Below are 19,080 nucleotides of genomic sequence, written 5' to 3'. Positions count from 1 at the left end.
TAAATCTCGAAAGTATAAAAATTAAAAAGTTTTTTATTAAAAATAAATAAATAAATAAATAAAAAACGTCTAAAATGATGATGATGATGAAAAAAGGGGGGAAAATGTCGGATTTATTATTATTATTATTAATACCATCGGAAAAAAATTATTTATTAAAAAGTTAAATTTATTAATAATCGCGAAATAATAATGAGACGACGTTGGAAAAATTTTTTTAATAATAATAATAATTTTACAATACAACACGTTGTTATTTTTCGTGAAAATGAATTTTCTTCTTTTTCTTCTTCTTCTCTGGAAAACCTGTCCGAAAAGAAAATATCGTTTACATTTTTCTTTTTTCAGTTTATTTGTGCATTCAAAAAAAAAAAAAAGCCATTTTTCTATTTTTCTTTTTTTCACGCTTGAATCATTTGAAAAAGGAAGAAAAAGGAAAAAAAAGGAAAAAAAAAAGTAATTTCTCATTCCCGAACTCTTGAACAATAACAATAACAATAACAACAACAACAACGACACGAGGTTTCGACGTCATCGTCGACGTCATCGACGTCGTCGTCGTCGTGGTTGTTGTCATTGTCGTCGTCGTCGTCTCCGTCGTCAAAATGACAATTTACACGTTTTTTTTTTTTTTTTTTATCGAAACGATTTTCTTTTCACCACACACTTGTAGCTTTTTTTTTTTTTTTTTTTTGTTACCTTTCTTACATTTCTAAAAACATTTTCGAAAAGAAAATTGAAGACGACTCGACCACGTAAAAAAAAAAAAAAAAAAAAAAAATTTCATTTGACTTTTTTTTCATAAAACCAAAAGGTAAACGTAACAAAAGATGACGTCGACGTCGACGACGATGACGATGACGACAACGACAACAACAAAAACAATTTTAATTCTCTAAACTTTTTATATGTTTTCCTTTTTTTTATTCTTTAAAAGAAAAATTAAAAAACGTTTCGTTCGTTAAACACGGACAGACAATGATGATAATAATAATAATAATAATAAAACCGTCTTTTTTTTTATCGGGTAAGGAAAAAAGTTAATTCGTTGTCATAGAGTAATTAAATATATATATATATATATATATATATAAATTTTTCACGTTTCGACGACGACGACGACGACAACGGTTTTTTCATTCGATTAATCGAAATCGTTTTCGACGATTAATCTCGAAAATTTAACCGCGTTTGTTTTCTTTCTTTTTCTAGTAAATAATAGACGAATTGTGATTTTTTTTTATATATATAAAAAAAAAATCTCGAGAGAATTTCTTTTTTTTTATTTTTAACTTTTGTTCTCAAAGGTAAATTTGAGATTTTGAGTTTATATACATATATATTTTTAATTATTCGTAAACAAACGCCATTTTATATATATATATTTAAACCCTCGAGGTATTTCTCTCTCTCTTTCTCTCTCTCTCTCTCTCTTTCTCTCTCTCTCTCTGCTTTTGATTATTACTTTTAACGTACGTAATCTTTTACGTACATTAATGTAAAATAAAAGAAAAACGTACGTTAAAGACATGGAAAACCCCGGAAGAAATAAATTTTCAAAACGAAAAAAAAAAAACAAAAAAAACAAAAGTTTTGTAATTTGTATATAACGACGGTTACAAAAAAAAAAAAAAATGAAATCAAAAAAGGAAAAAAAAAAAAATATGGAAAAAATCGTAATTTTTCCTTTTTTTCCTTTTTTTTTGATCTTTTTTTTTTTTTTTTTCAACCGTTAAAAACGAGATAGGCTTTCGGCAATGGAAAATGATATATAAAAAATTTAATGGGGGGAGAAAGGGAGTAGGGGTAGGGGGTGGGAAAATCCACGCGAATAATTTTTTTTTTTTTGATCAATTTGAATTTCAATATAAGGATTCGTATGCGTTTAATTTTAAACGATAAATAATATTAGATTTAAGGTTTTTGCGGATGACCAAATTTCTTTTCTCTCTCTCTCTCGAAATAACGAACAAAAATAAATGGGGAGAAATTAAAAGACAACCACCCCCTTTCCCTTCCCCCCTCCCCACCGCCGGAAAAAGAAAAAGAAAATGGTTAAAATTTATACATATAAAATTGTGTGCTTGACTTCGGTGGTAAATGTTGGGCAAATGGTCCGTTAACCTCAATGGGCAAGTTAAATATTGGGCTCACTTGTGTCACAGAGCGGTTGCCATGACGACGATGACGTCACAATTGAACACCCAACACTACTAAACCATATGCTATCATTTTCTTTTAATAATTTTTTTTTATCTCTCTCTCTCTCTCTCTCTCTCTCTCTGTCTCTCACACTTTTTACTTATCCTTCCCGTACAAGACGATGATTCCGTTAAAAAATTTTTTTTCACGATCGAAAAAGTTTTCTGTTTTTTTTTTTTTTTAATTTGTGATTAATTAGTTGATTTAATTACTTGTCGGGTAAATTCGTATTTTTCAACATTGCCTTCCCGTTTTTATCTCTATGAGAAATTTTTTTTTTTTTTACATAAAAAAAAAAAAAAACCGTCGATGTAATTAATCACTTTTTCCCCCCCCCCCTTAACAACGACGACGTTTATATTTGATAATTTGTCTTTTTATTTATTTATTTATTTATTTTTACTATTTTTTATTAAATAAATAAATAAATGAAAATCTCTTAGGTAAAAAAAAAAAAAAGTGAAATTAGAGGACGAACACTCACACGAATACCTTTTTAAAATTAAAATAAATACCTTTTAGAAATGATGAGAATAATAACGGACGCCATATTGAATTCTTCAATTTGACGCACTTCTAACGTATAGAAAATTTTTTTTTTTTTTTCTTATTTATTTCCTTCCTCGCGGGTTTTATAATTCGCCATATTCGAAAACACTTTACAAACGATCGAAACGTTTAATTTTACATGGTTTAACATTAATTATAAACGAATAAAATCATTAAATGAATCGAATAATGACATTAAATTAATTTTCGTTCGTCTAATAATGAAAAAAACCAGTAAAACTGATGAGAATATTTTAAACAAGTTGGAACAATGTGTGTCACGTGATTTCGTTCGCGAATTCGATTTGAATTATTGTTGACGACAAAAAAAAAAGAAGAAGGAGGGGAGGGAGTTATTATTATTATTATTATTTTAACAACGTTTAATTGTTGGCGACGAAATTCTTCGCTTACCATTTTTACCCATTCCACTTTTCTTATCTCTTTTTCCCCTTCCCTTCCCCTTCCCCTTCTCTTTTTTGCAACAGAGAGCGAGAGAGAGAATTTTCGCAACGGTTTTGACTTACTTTTTAGTTTCGGCGAAGATGTTATTCGATTAAGAAGGTCATTATTAGTTTTTTTTTTTTTTTTTGGGATTTTTCAAAAAAGTTTTTTTTTTTTAAAATGTTTAATTTACTTTTGTGTTGCTAATGTGTTGTTTTTTTCTTTTATTTAACCAAAAAAAAAAAAAAACAAAAACGAGAGAAAAAAACCGTTAATGTGTTAAAAAAAGGAAAATTGGTAAGGGACGCGTTAAAAAAATTACCACTTACCACGCGGCAGAGTCAATTTGAAAAAAAAAGAACGCTTTTTTTAACGGTTTTTTTTTTTCAAACATTATTATAATAAACCACAGAATTATATTAACCACATCAAAAATAAGTTGAAATATACAACGACAAAGTGACGTAAAAGAGAAAGAATAATAATAATGATGATGATGATAAAGGTAAATAATATAAAAGTTTTTTTTTTTTTTATACTTAAAGAGAAAATGTCAAGTGACACACACACACACACGACGTCCGACATTTTGTTTTTTTTTTTTAATTACGGTAGCCTTTTGAAAATTTTTACGCGTTTTTTTTTCCCCGTAAACGGATATTATGTAAAAAAAAAAAACGTCGATTAACACAATGAGAAAATATATAAAATAAAATTTAAAAAATTTTGTACGTTATCCCCGCGACCGCCCCCCCCCCCCACAGCCCCTCTCGCCCCCGCCCCCCCCTCAAAACTAGGGAAAAGGGTAGGAAAATGCGAAAGGGAAAACGAAAAATGATAATAATAATAATAATAATAATAATAATGAAAATGTTAATTATAATTAAAAAGACTTTTTCTTTTTTGTTTAATTAAATTTATACAAATTTTGATTAAAAAAAAAAAAAAAAAATTTTCCGTTAATTTTACGTAAGCCTCGTGTATAGGACGATTTAAATTCTTCTTACGAATTTTTTTTTTTTTTTTTTTTGAATATTTAATTAAAATTAGCAGACGACAAAAAAAAAATTTTCAAAATTTTGGCGATAGGGAATGTGTGGGGAGAAAATATTATTATTATTATTATTATTATTATTATTTTTAACATTATAACAAAACATATGAAAATAATAATAATAATGATAAACAAAAAAAAAAAAAAACTTTTTCCAAACAATCTAATTAATCCGTAGTAATAATAATAATAATAATAATAATTTTTTCTTTTCATTTTAATTAAAAGCTTTCAAAACCTTTTTTTTTCGTGTAAAAAAAAAACCTTTTTTGGGGAGGGGGAGGGGGAAGGAGGGAACCGAACCGAAATTTTCGAAACATTTTTTAAAAAAAAAAAAAATTTTTTTTTCTTGTGACGTCATTAAAATTAAATTTTCTCTCTTCCTTCTCTCTCTCTCTTTCTCTTTTACTCCTACTTTTCCTTATCATCCTTTCCAACTTTTCTCTTTTTTTTTCCGACCGTTTCCCTTCGTTCCTTTTTTTTCCTTTTTTTCCTTTTTTCCATTTTCTTGTTCGTTTTTTTTTTTTTTACTCTTCACCTTTTCTCTCCTCTCTCTCTCTCTCTCTCTTCTCTCTCTCTCTCTCTCTCTCTCTCTCTCTCTCTCTGTCTCTCTCTGTCTCTCTCTCTGTCTTTCAGTCTTTTTCTCTGTCTTTCTCTTTGAGCCTTAATTTTTTTTTTTTTTCATTCCAATTTAAATTTTATGTGCGTGTATACGAATGGGAAAAGGGGGAGGCGGAAGGGGAGGAAAAAGGGGGGAAAGGGGGAAAAAAAGGGGAGTGAGGTCAAAATAATTTTATTTAATAAAAGGTCAATAATTTGAATAAAATAAAATAAAAATTAAATTATTCAACTTTACTTTATTTTTCTTCTTTTTTTTTTTTTTTTTTCTATAAAGTTTTCTTCTTCTTTCCTCTTTTTTTTTTTTCTTATTTTTCTTATTCCACGACTTTTTTCTTCTTTTTTTTGTTTTTCTCTTTTCCTTTCATTTTTTTTTTCTTTTTTTTTATTGTTCGAATAATAATAATTTTAACTTTTCTTTTTCTTTTTTTTTACATTTCAATTTGTTAACTTCCGGAAAGTTTTTTATTATTATTTTTCTTTCCTTTAACATTCAAATTTTTTTGTTTTCTTATTATTATTATTATTATTACTGCTTTCAGAGCTTTCAATTTACGCTTTCACTCTTTTTACATTTAATTCAATAATAATAATAATGATAATAATAAAAGAGTCAAAGTGTCAAAAAAAACAAACGAACAAACAAAATAATCTCATAACCGTTTTTTGTTTGAATGCGTAATTCGTTAAGTAAAAATTTATATACAATTTGGCAACGCTGTATAGAGAAAAAAAGGGTTTATAAATTCATAAATAAAAATTATTATTATTATTATTAATCAACTTATTTATTTATTTATTTTTTTAAATCGAATATAAATGTTTTTTTTTTTTTTTTATTACTCGTTCCTTTTTCGTAAAAGGTAATTAATTAATTAATTAATTGGCACAAGATTAAAATTCCTTTGTGTGTATATTTTTTTTATTTAAAAAGGTAAAAAAAAAAAACCTTTGAATTTTTTTACCTTTCATTATTATCATTATTATTAATTAACATAGAACGCGATACGGACGGGGTGGGAGGGGAGAATTTTTTTTTCCCCTTTGAAGGAATACATAAGTAAATAAATAAATAAATAAATATTTAACGTTAATTTATAACAACGCCAAACGAGCGAGAGAGAGAGTAATAATAATAATAATAATAATAATAATACTAATGTAATCGGAGGTGATGGTGATAATAATAATAATAATAATAAATGATAACTATCGAAATGAAAGGTAGATTGCGAATGATTCATCATCATTATTATTACTATTTATTTATTCATCTGTTTGTTTGTTCGTTTGTTTGTTTGTGTTAATTTGTCTACGGTTGTCTATTTTCTTTGAATATTTCGATGGTTGTTGATGAGATTTTATTTTAATTATCATCTTAGTCTTTTTCCGGAGGGAGGGGCGTTCGCGGGAGAACAACCACAAACATTTCAACCTCAAACTCTACCTAAGCCAGAACCGTTAGGTCCACACTCGCGAGGATGGGAATCCCAGCCACCTGAGGAAGATTCCTCTACTTCCTCTTTTTACCCTTCGAGAAACAGTCCCGAACTGCCTGTTCCTGCCTCTTCCGCCGAGTCTGCGAGTTTCCGGAGTGAGATATCCGGGGTCGCGAATCCCTTAATCGCTCATCTGTCTTCCTTTCACATCTCACCTCTCGGATCAAGTACCCAGTTTCACCTCCTCGAACAAGGGTCGGCGCATCCTCAGTGCCTCGAAAGGGTTCTAGGTCATTTATCCTCTTACGCGGGTACTTGTTTGAATGAGCTGAAATTGAATTCCCACTCCCAAGATTCACAAGAATCCCATAATCCCTGCCCCCTTAAAACATCCTCCAACCTAGCCTCCGAGCAGTTGAATTACAGGAGTACACCCCCACTCCCGGCAAATTTGTCGTCTGCCGCCACGTTTTTTTTAAATTTATTTTTTGAATTTTGAGTTTCCCTTTTGGTTTTTGAGAGTAAAATTTTGTTTAAAATTAAAAGAAATTTCGAGCTAACAAACACGTGCACGCACACACACACACACACGCACACGCAAAATTTTAATAAATAAAAAAAAAATTTTTTCGTTTTTTTTTTTTTCGGTGGCTTTCTTCCGTCACGTTTCAGATTATAAAACAAAAATTATTATTATTATTATTTTTTTTTTTTTTTGTTGACATGCTGGTACGCAGGGCATAAAATTATTTAATTAATATTAAAAGAACAAATTAAAATAATTTAAACGTGTCACGAAAAAAATTGTTTTTTTTTTTTAGTTATAAACAATATGACGTTTTACACATTAAAAACCCTTAAAATTCGCTTTGGGATTAAAAAAAAAAAAAATTTTTTTTGTTTTTTTTTTTGTTTGTTTAACGGTCGCGACCCCCGTGTCAGAAGAGTCGACAGTCGCATTTATTTTAATTACCGTTTAATATAACGACACGAAACTTTGTTTTTTTTTTTTTTTCCTTTCCGGTTTATTATTAATAAAAACCAAAGTTCCCTCGTGAGCGATAGAAAGAAAAAGACCGAAAAAAAAAAAAAAAAATTTTTTTTCTTTTTTTTTTTTATTAACATTTTCTTTAATGGACGCACGTTAAAATGACGGAATTAAAAAAAAAATAAACGTGGCACTAACAATATCAAAACGTGAAACGTTTAAACGACGGCAGGGAGAAAAAAAAATTATTTATCATTACGTCACTTACATAAAAACGATCTTTTCTCTCTCTCTCTTTCTCGTTTTCTCCTGACACGAAAATAATTGATTTCTTTAACTTTTTGATTTTCTTTTTTTTTTTTTTTTCGCGGTCGAAATTTAACCGAAAAAAAAAATTTTTTTTTTTTTTCCCCCCCCATTTCATTCAATTTTATTTTATTTTATTTTACTCCGAACGGAATCAATTTTCGAAAAAAAAAATAAACAGCAAAAAAAAAAAATAAAAATAAAAAATAAAATAAAATAAAAAATCTAAAATCCCGTGAGGCCAACTTTTGAAAAAAAAAAAAAAAAATTTTTTTAATCGAAATGAACACGATTTTTTTCCTTCTTTTCTTTTTCTTTTTTTTTTTTTTTTTTTTTTTTTAATTTAATTAAATAAAACAAACGAAAGACAACAACAACAACAACAACAAAAAATTTCCAATTTTTCACGTATTATCATTATTATTATTATTATTATTATTATTATTATTTGCTGTTATAATTTCTTAGTGTAAACAAAACAAATGACAAACGAACAAAACGAATTTCAATTTTATTTATTTAATAAATAATTATTATTATTATCATGAGAACGGTTACCAACATTGATCGCGTGACGTAATAATTACGTATGAATACGTAAACGAGTGATTGTGATGCGCGTTCGAAAACCGTTAATTACGAATTTTCGTATCGTACGTCGACGCGGTGGCGGCGGCGGCGGGTTCTTGTGTTTGCGTTTTTTAGTTTTCTTACTCTATGATTTTTTTTTTTCAAACGGGGTTACACTACACATATATGTATATTTTGTTTGTCATTTAGGTTATGGACATTCAACGCCCAACACGGTCGGTGGAAAATTGTTCACAATGTGTTATGCCATTGTTGGCATACCCTTAGGACTCGTCATGTTTCAAAGCATCGGAGAAAGAGTCAACAAATTATCTTCCGTCGTTATTCGTAACGTTAAAAAATTATTGAGGTGCAGAGATGTCGAAGCATCGGAAATTAATCTAATATGCGTTGTGACAACGCTTAGCAGTCTGACAATTGCCGGAGGAGCTGCTGCATTTAGTAGATACGAAGGTACGAATAATAATAATAATAATGTCTTTCTCTTTTCTCTTTAAAAATGTGTTTTTTTTTTTTTTTTTTCCCCATCAGGTTGGACATATTTCGATTCGGTCTACTATTGTTTCATAACACTTACGACGATCGGTTTCGGTGATATGGTTGCCCTACAAAAAGATCACGCGTTAGATGAAAAACCAGAATATGTGGTATTTGCCTTAATATTTATCCTTTTCGGTCTCGCAATTGTTGCGGCTTCGCTCAATTTATTAGTTCTACGCTTTGTCACAATGAATACAGAAGATGAAAGACGAGACGAAGCTGAAGCCTTGCAGGTAATAACAAAACAAAACAAGACAAACAAGACGAACAAACAACAAACGTTGATAATTTTTTTTTTTTTTTTTAAGGCGGCACAAGGAGCTGTTCGACTGGAAGGTGATGTTATCACTGCCAATGGGTCCATCATTAGCGGTCACATACCGGGAGAAACGAGTTCCGTCGAAGATGTGGCATCCGTTTGCAGTTGTAGCTGTTCCTGTTTGCCCCAAAAATCGAGAAGTCGATACAGATACACGGTTCGTATGCAAACGGAGAAAATGAATAAGTGGAACAAATCGTTATTTACGACTAACCGGAAACAGGAAACAAACAAACAAACAAACAAACAATTAATGAAATAACGTATTGTAAATTTGCCGTTCTTAACTAATATTATTATTATTTTCAGGTTCGTCGTTCTCCGGGGAAAATTGCCCACCTTCTGCCGTTGCAGACATTAGGAGGATCATTACAAGTGCACAGAGCGTCCATTTGACCAACGCTCTCGTCTTTGATTCCGCCATCATCGTATCAAGATATTATTTACGCGGATTTTTTAATGGGGCCAAACAACTTTAAAAGGCAGTCTGTTACGAATTTTCAAATAACGAGAACTTTTTCGGTTTGAATTATTTTTTTCTACTTCCCCACACCCCCCTCATCCCACCCCTTCTTCCCTTCTCTGTACTCCTCCACCACTCCCCTACCCTCCACCGATAACCTTCCCGAAAACGACGTTTATACTGATATAATAATAATAATAATACTAATAATTTGTATTAACCGAACGATTTTGCCTTTTTCTCAAAGCCAAAAGAATAATAATAATAATGATAACACGAAGAGGTTGAAATATATATATATATATATATATATATATATATATATATATATATAGTAAAAAAGAAAATTATATATAGTCTAAAAATGGGAACTGTGATACATAATCTGGTTTCTTTAAATTAATTATTATTATTATTATTATTATTATTATTATTATTATTATTATTATTATTATTATTATTATTATTATTATCATTATTATTTTGTAGTTGGTTTAGCAGAAGAAGAAAAAAAAAAATTTTATCATCATCATCATCACTATTATTGTCAGGGAATAACAATAATAATAATAATAATTAATAATTTATACTATTATTATTATTATTATTATTATTATTGATTTTTATTTTTTTTTGCAAATTTATTCGGCATTTGATTCGGAAATTATGACGTAAAGACTTTTGCTCCTCCCCCTTTCGCTACCTCGGAATTTTCGTTCCTCTCCTTCCCACTTCTCCTCCCGACCGCCTCAATAATAATAAAAAAAAAATTTTTAGGGAAAACGTAGGGGAGGGAAAGAAAGAGAGAGAGAGAGAGAGTGATTTTATTTATTGATTTTTTCATTCGTTCGTTCGTTCGTTCATTCATTCACGGATTGATTGATTGATTGATCGTATAGATTGTAAAAAAAAAAATTTAATTTTTTGGGGATTAATATTAATAATAATAATAATTGGAATGAGTGAAAAACTTTAAAAAAGCGTTATCATTCTCTCTCTCTCTCTCTCTCTCTCTTTCTTCTTGTCTTTATCGTTTTTTTTCTTTCTCTCTCTCTCTTCCTCCCCTTGTCTTTATCATTCTCTCTCTCTGTCTCTTCTTCTCCTTGTGTTTATCGTTTTCTCTCTCTCTCTCTCTTCCCGTCTTTATCGTTTTCTCTTTTCTTCTTCCCGTGTTTATCGCTCTCTCTCTCTCTCTCTCTCTTCCCTACCCTCGCGGCGCGGATAGAAAAAAAAATAATAATAATAATAAAATTCAATAGTCGACAATATTCCAAAATTCTTTTTTTCGGTTTTTTTAAAATATTAATTATATTTAACCGTTATGTAATCCCTTCCGGCACGACAGTTAACGATGATAATAATAATAAATAATAATAAATAATAATAAATAATAACAATAATGATAATAATAATTTCAATTTCAATTTTTTTTTTTAAATTTAATTTTATTTAAATTTAATCTCAGGTATTTTATATGTAGAAAAAGATAGATATCAAAAACAAACAAACAAACAAACAAATGGGAAAAAGGCTGAATTAAATCGATTATTTAATAATAATAATAATAATAATAATAATAATAATAATAATAATAATAATAATGATAATAATGATAAATAAAAAGTAGGATTTCGAACCAAATAACGATAATAATAATAATAATAATTAATAATATGAAATTTTTTATTTTTTCGTTTAAAAAAGAGAAGAAAAAAAGAAAAATTTTTTACCCAAATTATTATTATTATTATTATTATTACCATTAATAACCATTTCCGGTTCCGATTCCAATTTCATTTCCGCCTTCCCGACGAAAATAAAAATCCAATTTTTTTTGTTTTAATAATAATAATAATAAAATAATAATAAAGGGAACACGATGTATAAACGTTTTTTAATAATAATAATTATCAAAATTAATTATATATATTTAACGCGGTGGTGGTGGTGGTGGTGGTGGCGGTGGAGGGAGGAAAAAAGTGCCGAAAAAATTTTCGAAAAAAAAACAATTGGCTACACTGCCCTCACGAAAAAAAAAAAAAAAAAAAAATTTTTTTCAAATTTTTTTGTGTACATATAAACGAAGAAAACGAAAATTTAATAAAAGTATTATTATTATTATTATTATTATTATTATTATTTCTTTTAAAGAAAATTTTTAAATTATATATATATATATATTGATTAATTAATTAATTGATTGATTAATTGATTACTTGTAAATATTTATATGAATTGTATTCGAGACTTTTCGAAATTATTAATAATAATAATAATTAATAATTATTAAAAATAATAATAATAATAATAATAATAATAATAATAATTAATTAATTAATTTTTTTTTTTTTTAGTTTCGCCAACGGAAAATTTTTTGCTTCGTTTCGCGTTTTTTATTTCGTTTGTATATTTCCCCCTCCCCTCCCACCTCCCCACCCTTCCCCCTCCTTCTCGCCATTCCTCCTCCCACCTCCCTCCCCCTCCCGCGCAAACCCCTCCCCACAATAAATTTCCAATAATTATTTTTATTTTAATTTTTTTTTTTTTTGTTTTGGCGAATTTGAAAAGCTCAAAAATATTATTATTGTTAGTATTATTATTATTATTATTATTATTATTTAATTTTTTTCCCCGTTCGTTCGTTCGTTTGTTTGTTTGTTCGAGCTAATAATAAATTTTTCTTCTTTTTTTTTTTAAGTTTTCTTTACACGATGATGTAAAATTTTAAAAAATTTTTTTCGATTTTAACGATATGTATGGACACAAATTTAAAAAAAAAAAAATTCTAATGATAATAATGATAATGATAATAATAATAATAATGATAATAATGATAATGATAATAATTTAATTGATATATATATATATATATTTTCTTTTTTTTTTTTTTTTTTGTTTGTTACAGATGAAAAAAAAAAAAAAAATTTTTTTTTTCTCTCTCTCTTTCTATCTTATTTACAATAAAAATTTTTTTTTTTTTTTTTTTTTGCATTTAGGACACGAGAACGTCACACGTTCGCTCCCGAGAAACCGTTCGAAACTCACTCTTATAAATGATGTACTACATACGAATAAAAAACAACAACCTGATTTACAATAATAATAATAATAATAATAATAATGATTGACGATGACGATGATGACGAAAAACGATTACGACCGACTTAAAGTTTAGTTTAAAATGTATATTATACGTTCGCGAAGGGACGGCGTTCGCGAACGTATAATATTATCAAAGGTAACTTTCAACTTTTCGAGTTAAAAATTCGAAAAAAAAAAAAAAAGTTCGCTTTTCCCCCGATTGCACACACTTTATCAGCGTATCACGTAAACGAAATACTAATTAGGACCCATCATACCGTGTTGACCCAAAGCCATACCCGTGTAGGTACCCGTCGTTTGTGATCCGACGACGGGAGGACCGCCGCCCATGGCGGGAGAAGGTTGCATGGTCGGTGTCACGGATCCCGTGTGAGCCGGAGATGAAATTATCTGCAAGAGACAAACCGAACAACAAAATGTAATTTTATGTAAGACTAGTACGATTTGCGACGAACGCGTAACCTATTCGTACCTGAGGTTCGGACGGAAGTATCAAGTTAGCCAAAAGGTCACGAACTGCCGGAAACAGTGAGCACTCGTTGTGATTCAATCCGAATTCTGCGAATCGTTTTAACTGCATGCTGGCGGCGGTCATGGCCGTCGCAGGACCAGGATCTCTTTTCTCCGCGAGCTGCGTCAAATTCGTGCTGACGTCGTAGACGAGAGGAAGAACCAACGAGGGAGGTTCCATACCGTTCACGTATTGCACTCCGACTCTGGTCACTTGAAGCTACAAAAGAAAAAAAAAATGAATGCTCAGCATGAAAAACAATTCAACGACTGCGCGAGCTGCACGAACTTCAGTTATGAAACCTACGAAAAATAAAATTTTATTTCTGCAGACTAAAATGGCAGCTTGACCGATTGGTACGATTGGAGTTGCCGATGGAGGAATTCTCAAACACCATTGAACGGACCATTTTAACTGCTGCTGTTGAACGAGGTTGGGCATCTGAAAAAAGAAAAAATAAAGTAATGAAGTTCGTGGAAAATCCAAGGTCAAAGGGAAAAGTCGTGGGAGAAAAGGAAAAATTTACCATTTCCAATTTAATTATTTGTATGAAATCCTTCAGGACGTTAAAGGGAACGTTGAGCATTCGACCGAATCCGCACAATGCGTTCGGTTTATACGGAGGAGCGGCTGCTTTGTTATCGAAAAATTTTTCTATTATTTGAAGGTCTTCAACCGACCATTGATCTTTGTGCTCCGGAAGAGGAGTTACTTTCAAATGAAGAGATTGTAAATGCTGAGGATTTAGTGCGACTCTGCACTGAAGAGTTTCCACTTTGAACAAAACCACTCCCGGTTCCGTGCTGTTAATGGCTGTTAACTGTAACAACGACAAAATCGTTAGGAAAAATTTTAATAATGGCGTCGACGTCAGAGAGAAAAGTGAAAAAAATACTAACGCAATCGTCGGATTGTATAAATCTTTGCAATTGTCTTCTCATGTACACGCATCCCAAAAATCTTTCCAAAGGAGACAATTCGATTCCGAGTAATCCTTGAGGGTGCGGAGAAGGAGTGCAGAGTAAATCGAATGCCTGGTGAGTGAGTAAAGTTGGAACGGCGCCGGCCCACGTTCTTTGTGGTAACACTCTCGATATGTGAGGCCCGCTTTTGTGATCGGGACTTTGCAAAGCTGCGTATCCGGAAGCACTCGGACTCTGTCCGGGTCTCGCAGGAGATGGCCGAGGAATACTCGGAGAACCTGGCCAATTGGATACTGCCGGCGATGCCATGCCTTGAGATGAAGGAAACGGACTTCCGTCCAAGTGATTCGTTTGACCCATGAAAGAACCCGCAGGAGAATGTCCGACTTGAACCGGTCCGGGTGAAGAAATAGGCAGCAAACCCGCAGGACTAGGAACGTGAAGAGGATTAGAGGGAGAATTCGCCAAGAGTCCACCTGGAGAAGGATGAGGTAACATGGATGGTGAAGGATTAATTGTTGCGGGAAGGGATGGGGGTGAAGCGAGGTTAAAAGAAGTGGCCGGACTCGAGCCAAAAGTTTGACTGTGACTTTGAGACATACTTGATGTGTGAGGACTTGACGGAGTGTGAGGATTACTGCCCGACGGAGGCGTCACCGGAGGATGAAATTTCAAACCTTCCCTTCCCTGAGCTGGAGAGTGGGGACTTCTGTGATGCGAACCCAAAAACGTCATACCGCTTCCGTCCGAATCCATGGTTATAGGAGAAGGCGGATCGTCATCTTCACACTGCGAACGCCTCCTCAAAGCTGCTGTTTCGTCAACGTATTTACATAAAAAGGTTTTCAAACCTGAAACGAATAATAATAATAATAATAATAATAATAAACATATCATCAATGGATTCGAAATTTCAAATGAAAACTTATGATTGAAACAAACCTTGAGTAGGAGTAAATTCTTCCACGACGTTACTTTTATCAAATCTACTATAAGCACCGTCTCTTAAACTGACCATTCCTCCGCCTCTTAATCTTATTTCCAAACAGTAAGTTCCCTGATAAGCAAACCTAATAAACGTAGGCGTTTGAGGGAGTATAGTAAACGTTTGTACCGGTATCTGAGGTCTCTAAAGAAACAAATAAAAAATAATTAAAAAATTTGCAAAAAAAAAAAATTTTCATCCAACTTTAGAAAAAACCGTTAATAAATTACGTTATTATGAACTCCCAATTGCGGTAAAGTGGGAAGTTTGCTGATGGACAATACTGGTTGGTAAGTTTCGTGCAAAAGATGTATAATTTGTGCCAGATTTCTGTGCCGATTCAAATGTGCTTCGAGTTGTTCTTTTATCAACGAATGAGCGTTCGGAGTTTGATTATTGGCACCGAAAATGAGATAAAATGCTTTGTTGTGTTCGTTCCATTGAACCGTTACCAAAGCACCCCTATCCGGACCGTATCCGATGACCAATTTACTGTAGCTGTACGATTTGATCGTCATTATTTGCGACAAATTATATTTACCTAAAAAATTAACAAAAATTTAAATTATACAAAGTTTTTTTTAAAAAAAATAACTGAAAATTTGGTACTCATCGTACTAATTTTAAGGTATTCGGTGAGTTCTTCCACGCAATCATACAAATTCACGATTTGCGCCCAGTCATTTAAAAGAGATTCAACCGTTCTAACTGGCATATCCGAAGATCCCATGTCGTATTGAAAATACACGGGTCGCCTTAAACCCTGCTCTTTAGGTTGTGAACTATTTAAAGGACTTCCATAAAATACAAATTCAACCATCCAACTTCTTCCAGTGCCTTTTCCGTGAACTCTAATAGATACCGATAGTAGACGTCTTAGCAATGCTTGCCACGAAGACTTTTTAACCTTGGTAGTTGGCAAAGGCAATTGAATTATTCGTAAAACTAAGGCAGTGGCGTTGGCTTCGACTTGCAGACCCTATCGAAAAAAATTTGTTTAGTATAAAAAAAATATTTTTTTTTTTTTTTGTACATTTGGAAAATTTTACTGATAAGGTGTACCTGATGAGGAATACCATGTTTGGTTAGTTCTTGAGCTAGAGTCACAAATGGTATTCTTTCGTCACAGAGGGAAACAACATGGGCTAACTCTGGAATAAAATATGCTGGCTGTTTTAGCCTCCGCGGAGAAGATTCAAATTTTCCCGATGCTTTTCTTTTACCGGGTACTTTTTCATCTTCAATACTCGTGTAGGGTCCGTGTAAAATTACAAACGAATCGAATTCTATCAAACTCAATACTTTCAAGTACATTTTCGGTATTTCCGTTTCGATTGTGTCATCTTCGGGATTGTCTTCAATGGAAGATTGTTTAACGACTGCCATGTAAAACTGACAATCGATTTCGTAGGGTGCATTTTCTTTTTCCTTAAATTCAACAATCAATATTGCATTCGGGTGCCTGTGGAGTCTGACGTACATTCTATGACGTCCGATTTTGGTCATCGGATGATCCGGATGATGGAGGAGGGGAAGTCGTTCGTATGGAGTCGCAGGAAGATGTTGTAAAGTTTTTTCGCATCGCCTTTGTGTAATCCAATACCTGAAATATATTATAAAAAATAAAATTTTAACATGAGTTAAAAAAAAAAAAAAAAAAAACAAAAAATTAAAATTTATTTAAATTTAACGAACCTTAATTCTGATATCAAGTTCGGAAGTCGAGTTCTGTCTCCATTTAAAGCAGCTTGAAGTTCAGGTATGAGAGGAGCTTCGTATTGGGGTATATGACACTGTAACATTCCTGTATGAGTATCAACGGTTACTAATAAATTTTCTGCGCGCAAACACGGCTGTAAAACAGGTACGGATAAAATTGCAGGAGAACCCTGAAGTTGGCATTCTATGTCTTTCAAAACGCTTTCTAATTCTTGTTTAAGCTCTGACAATCGAGCTTTTGTTCTCACATATATGGTATGAACCAGTAACCTGAAAACAAAATTAATTTTTTTTTTTGTCAAAATCGAAAACATTTCAATATAAAATAATTTTCAATACATTTAAAAAACTTTTACCTTTCCATTGATAAAATATCAGACCTAATAGCTTTATCGGCTATTTCACTTTCTTTTCCACCGAGAGAAGGAACATGAACAACTGTTAAAGGTCGAGCAGGATCATAATTATCCACTTGAACAGTCAGTTTATATCCTAATTCTGACTTTGGATCTTTAGATGATAATTCTTTCCAATAAGAAACAGATAAACATTTTCCTGGAGTATAATCGTTAACATGAATATGATCATCTAATCTGTCACGACATAACCTCAATGTTTGAGAATATAATACTTCTAATTGAAGACTTTGACAAAAAAAATGAAGGCAATTATAGACTTCCCTCAATGGATCTGGATTATCTACTAATCTGGTCTGAATAACTTGATGAATGTAATTAACTTGCAAAGTATGAACAAGTGCTTTCCCATCTAAAATGTAATATTTAAACGTTGTTATTTTATAAAATTTTTAATTGTTTTTTTTTTTTTTTTTCAGGTAAGAATTACGCACCTCCTGTTTCTTTGTCTTCTACTAAAATGTCAATATCTAATAATCTCCAAGGTATATTAGGTCCATCACCCATCACAGTTAAAGAGACTTCAAATTCATTTTCAACATGAAATGTAACTCTACCATAATCAATTTTAAGATTTCTCATTTGTGGAAGTAAGTTTCCAGTGACTAGTCTATGTTGTATAACTTGATTCAACCTCTCTAATGTATTTTTTCTTTCAGAGCTTGTTATAGGATCAGGAGGAACTATTCTATCTCTAATGCAAGCAGGCAATCTCGAGTAAGTTCCAGTTGTAAGTACTTCTACTGCAGCAGGTATGTGGAAATTAGGAAGCCTGGCATGAACCAATGTTTCTCGAGCCATTTTTGCCAGTATGTCAGCAGTATCCACAAACAAAAGAGACTGTTTATCTAAGAAAGCCATTATATGCTGCAATTGAAAAAAGGTTAGTATAAATTTTTTTTTTTTTTTTTTGAAAACTGACTAATATCTAATTAAACAAAATTTAAACTTACAGCTGATTTATCCACTTTAGAAGCACTGTTTGCCCATTTAACAAGTGCTAAGAGTCGAACAAACAATTGTCTAGTTCTTGCTGAATAATTATATATTTCAATTTTTCTCTCCATATCGGTTTTTCTAGGTAAAAGCTCCGCGAGTACTGATAATTCGTGATAAGTTCTCTGAACGATTAAATCAATAAGAAATCCGAGTGATATGGAACCGCCACGATTTCCCTCCTGAGGAACACCATTTCCAACAGGCATTTGTACGCCTTCTAATGGAATAGGAGCCATGATTACCCAAAAGGTAAGTTTTATTTAAATTAAAACTTTACTAACGTTGTCTAATGAAAATTAATTAAAAAACTAAAATATAACAATTTATGAACAAAACATTTAATCTTTTTGTGACAAGTATCTGTGTCAAAAACATTTTACACCTGTAATAACACAAACTTTAATATTTTTCTATATCTATTTATATTTAACTCAAATAAAACGCCCAAAAATTAACACAAACTATTATTCACTTAAAATTAGGATAAAGTCTATAAACAAAAAAAAAAAAACCTGCAACATTTATAATTTAATAATATATAATCAAATATTATTTAAATATCTATTTATTGCCTACGCAAAAAAGTAATGCCACTTTAACCGACGCCATTTTTTTTTTTTTTTTTTTTTAAATAAAAACTTTTATTTATTAAAATTCAGTATTTTGAAAAAATATCTTTTTAACATTTCTAAAAATTATTTTATTATATAAATTAAAAAAAAAAAATAAGAATAAACATTCGATAAATTAAAAAATAATTTTATTTAAAAACAAAACTTTTTAATTAATTAACTAGATTGTCATGAGAGATATAACTACTAAAATCTAGAAGGCTGTGAGATTATTTAATTTTAAATTAACGGTTTTTTATATAATTCGAACGTTTTAACTTACCCCCCTGTCAAAAAAAAA

General features: G+C 30.9%; 2 protein-coding genes across 2 annotated transcripts in view; one reads left to right on the top strand and one right to left on the bottom strand.

The window, feature by feature from the left end:
• Phum_PHUM128500 (acid-sensitive two pore domain K+ channel dTASK-6, putative) overlaps positions 1 to 9,446 on the top strand; it is a gene marked incomplete at both ends in the record, with an annotated part of 13,718 nt that extends 4,272 nt beyond the window's left edge. The window contains 4 exons of the mRNA XM_002424360.1: positions 8,381 to 8,644; positions 8,723 to 8,964; positions 9,040 to 9,207; positions 9,360 to 9,446. Of these exons, the coding sequence (XP_002424405.1) occupies positions 8,381 to 8,644; positions 8,723 to 8,964; positions 9,040 to 9,207; positions 9,360 to 9,446 (761 nt within the window). The remainder of the gene's footprint in view (positions 1 to 8,380; positions 8,645 to 8,722; positions 8,965 to 9,039; positions 9,208 to 9,359) is intronic.
• Positions 9,447 to 12,852: 3,406 nt separating this feature from the next.
• On the bottom strand, positions 12,853 to 18,404 carry Phum_PHUM128490 (CRSP complex subunit, putative; the record flags this gene model as incomplete). Its single annotated transcript, XM_002424359.1, has 13 exons — positions 12,853 to 13,005; positions 13,088 to 13,345; positions 13,433 to 13,567; positions 13,653 to 13,946; positions 14,026 to 14,900; positions 14,992 to 15,178; positions 15,265 to 15,575; positions 15,653 to 16,013; positions 16,097 to 16,637; positions 16,730 to 17,023; positions 17,110 to 17,521; positions 17,604 to 18,036; positions 18,123 to 18,404. 13 exons carry the CDS (start codon positions 18,402 to 18,404, stop codon positions 12,853 to 12,855), a joined length of 4,536 nt encoding a protein of 1,511 aa, XP_002424404.1.
• Between the last annotated feature and the right edge of the window lie 676 nt (positions 18,405 to 19,080).

This window comes from Pediculus humanus, genomic scaffold (genome assembly GCF_000006295.1).
Source record: "Pediculus humanus corporis 1103172107475 genomic scaffold, whole genome shotgun sequence".
Taxonomy (NCBI): Eukaryota; Metazoa; Arthropoda; class Insecta; order Psocodea; family Pediculidae; genus Pediculus; species Pediculus humanus.
Note: the sequence above shows the minus strand (reverse complement) of the source record. Positions and strands in the feature narration are given on the sequence as shown.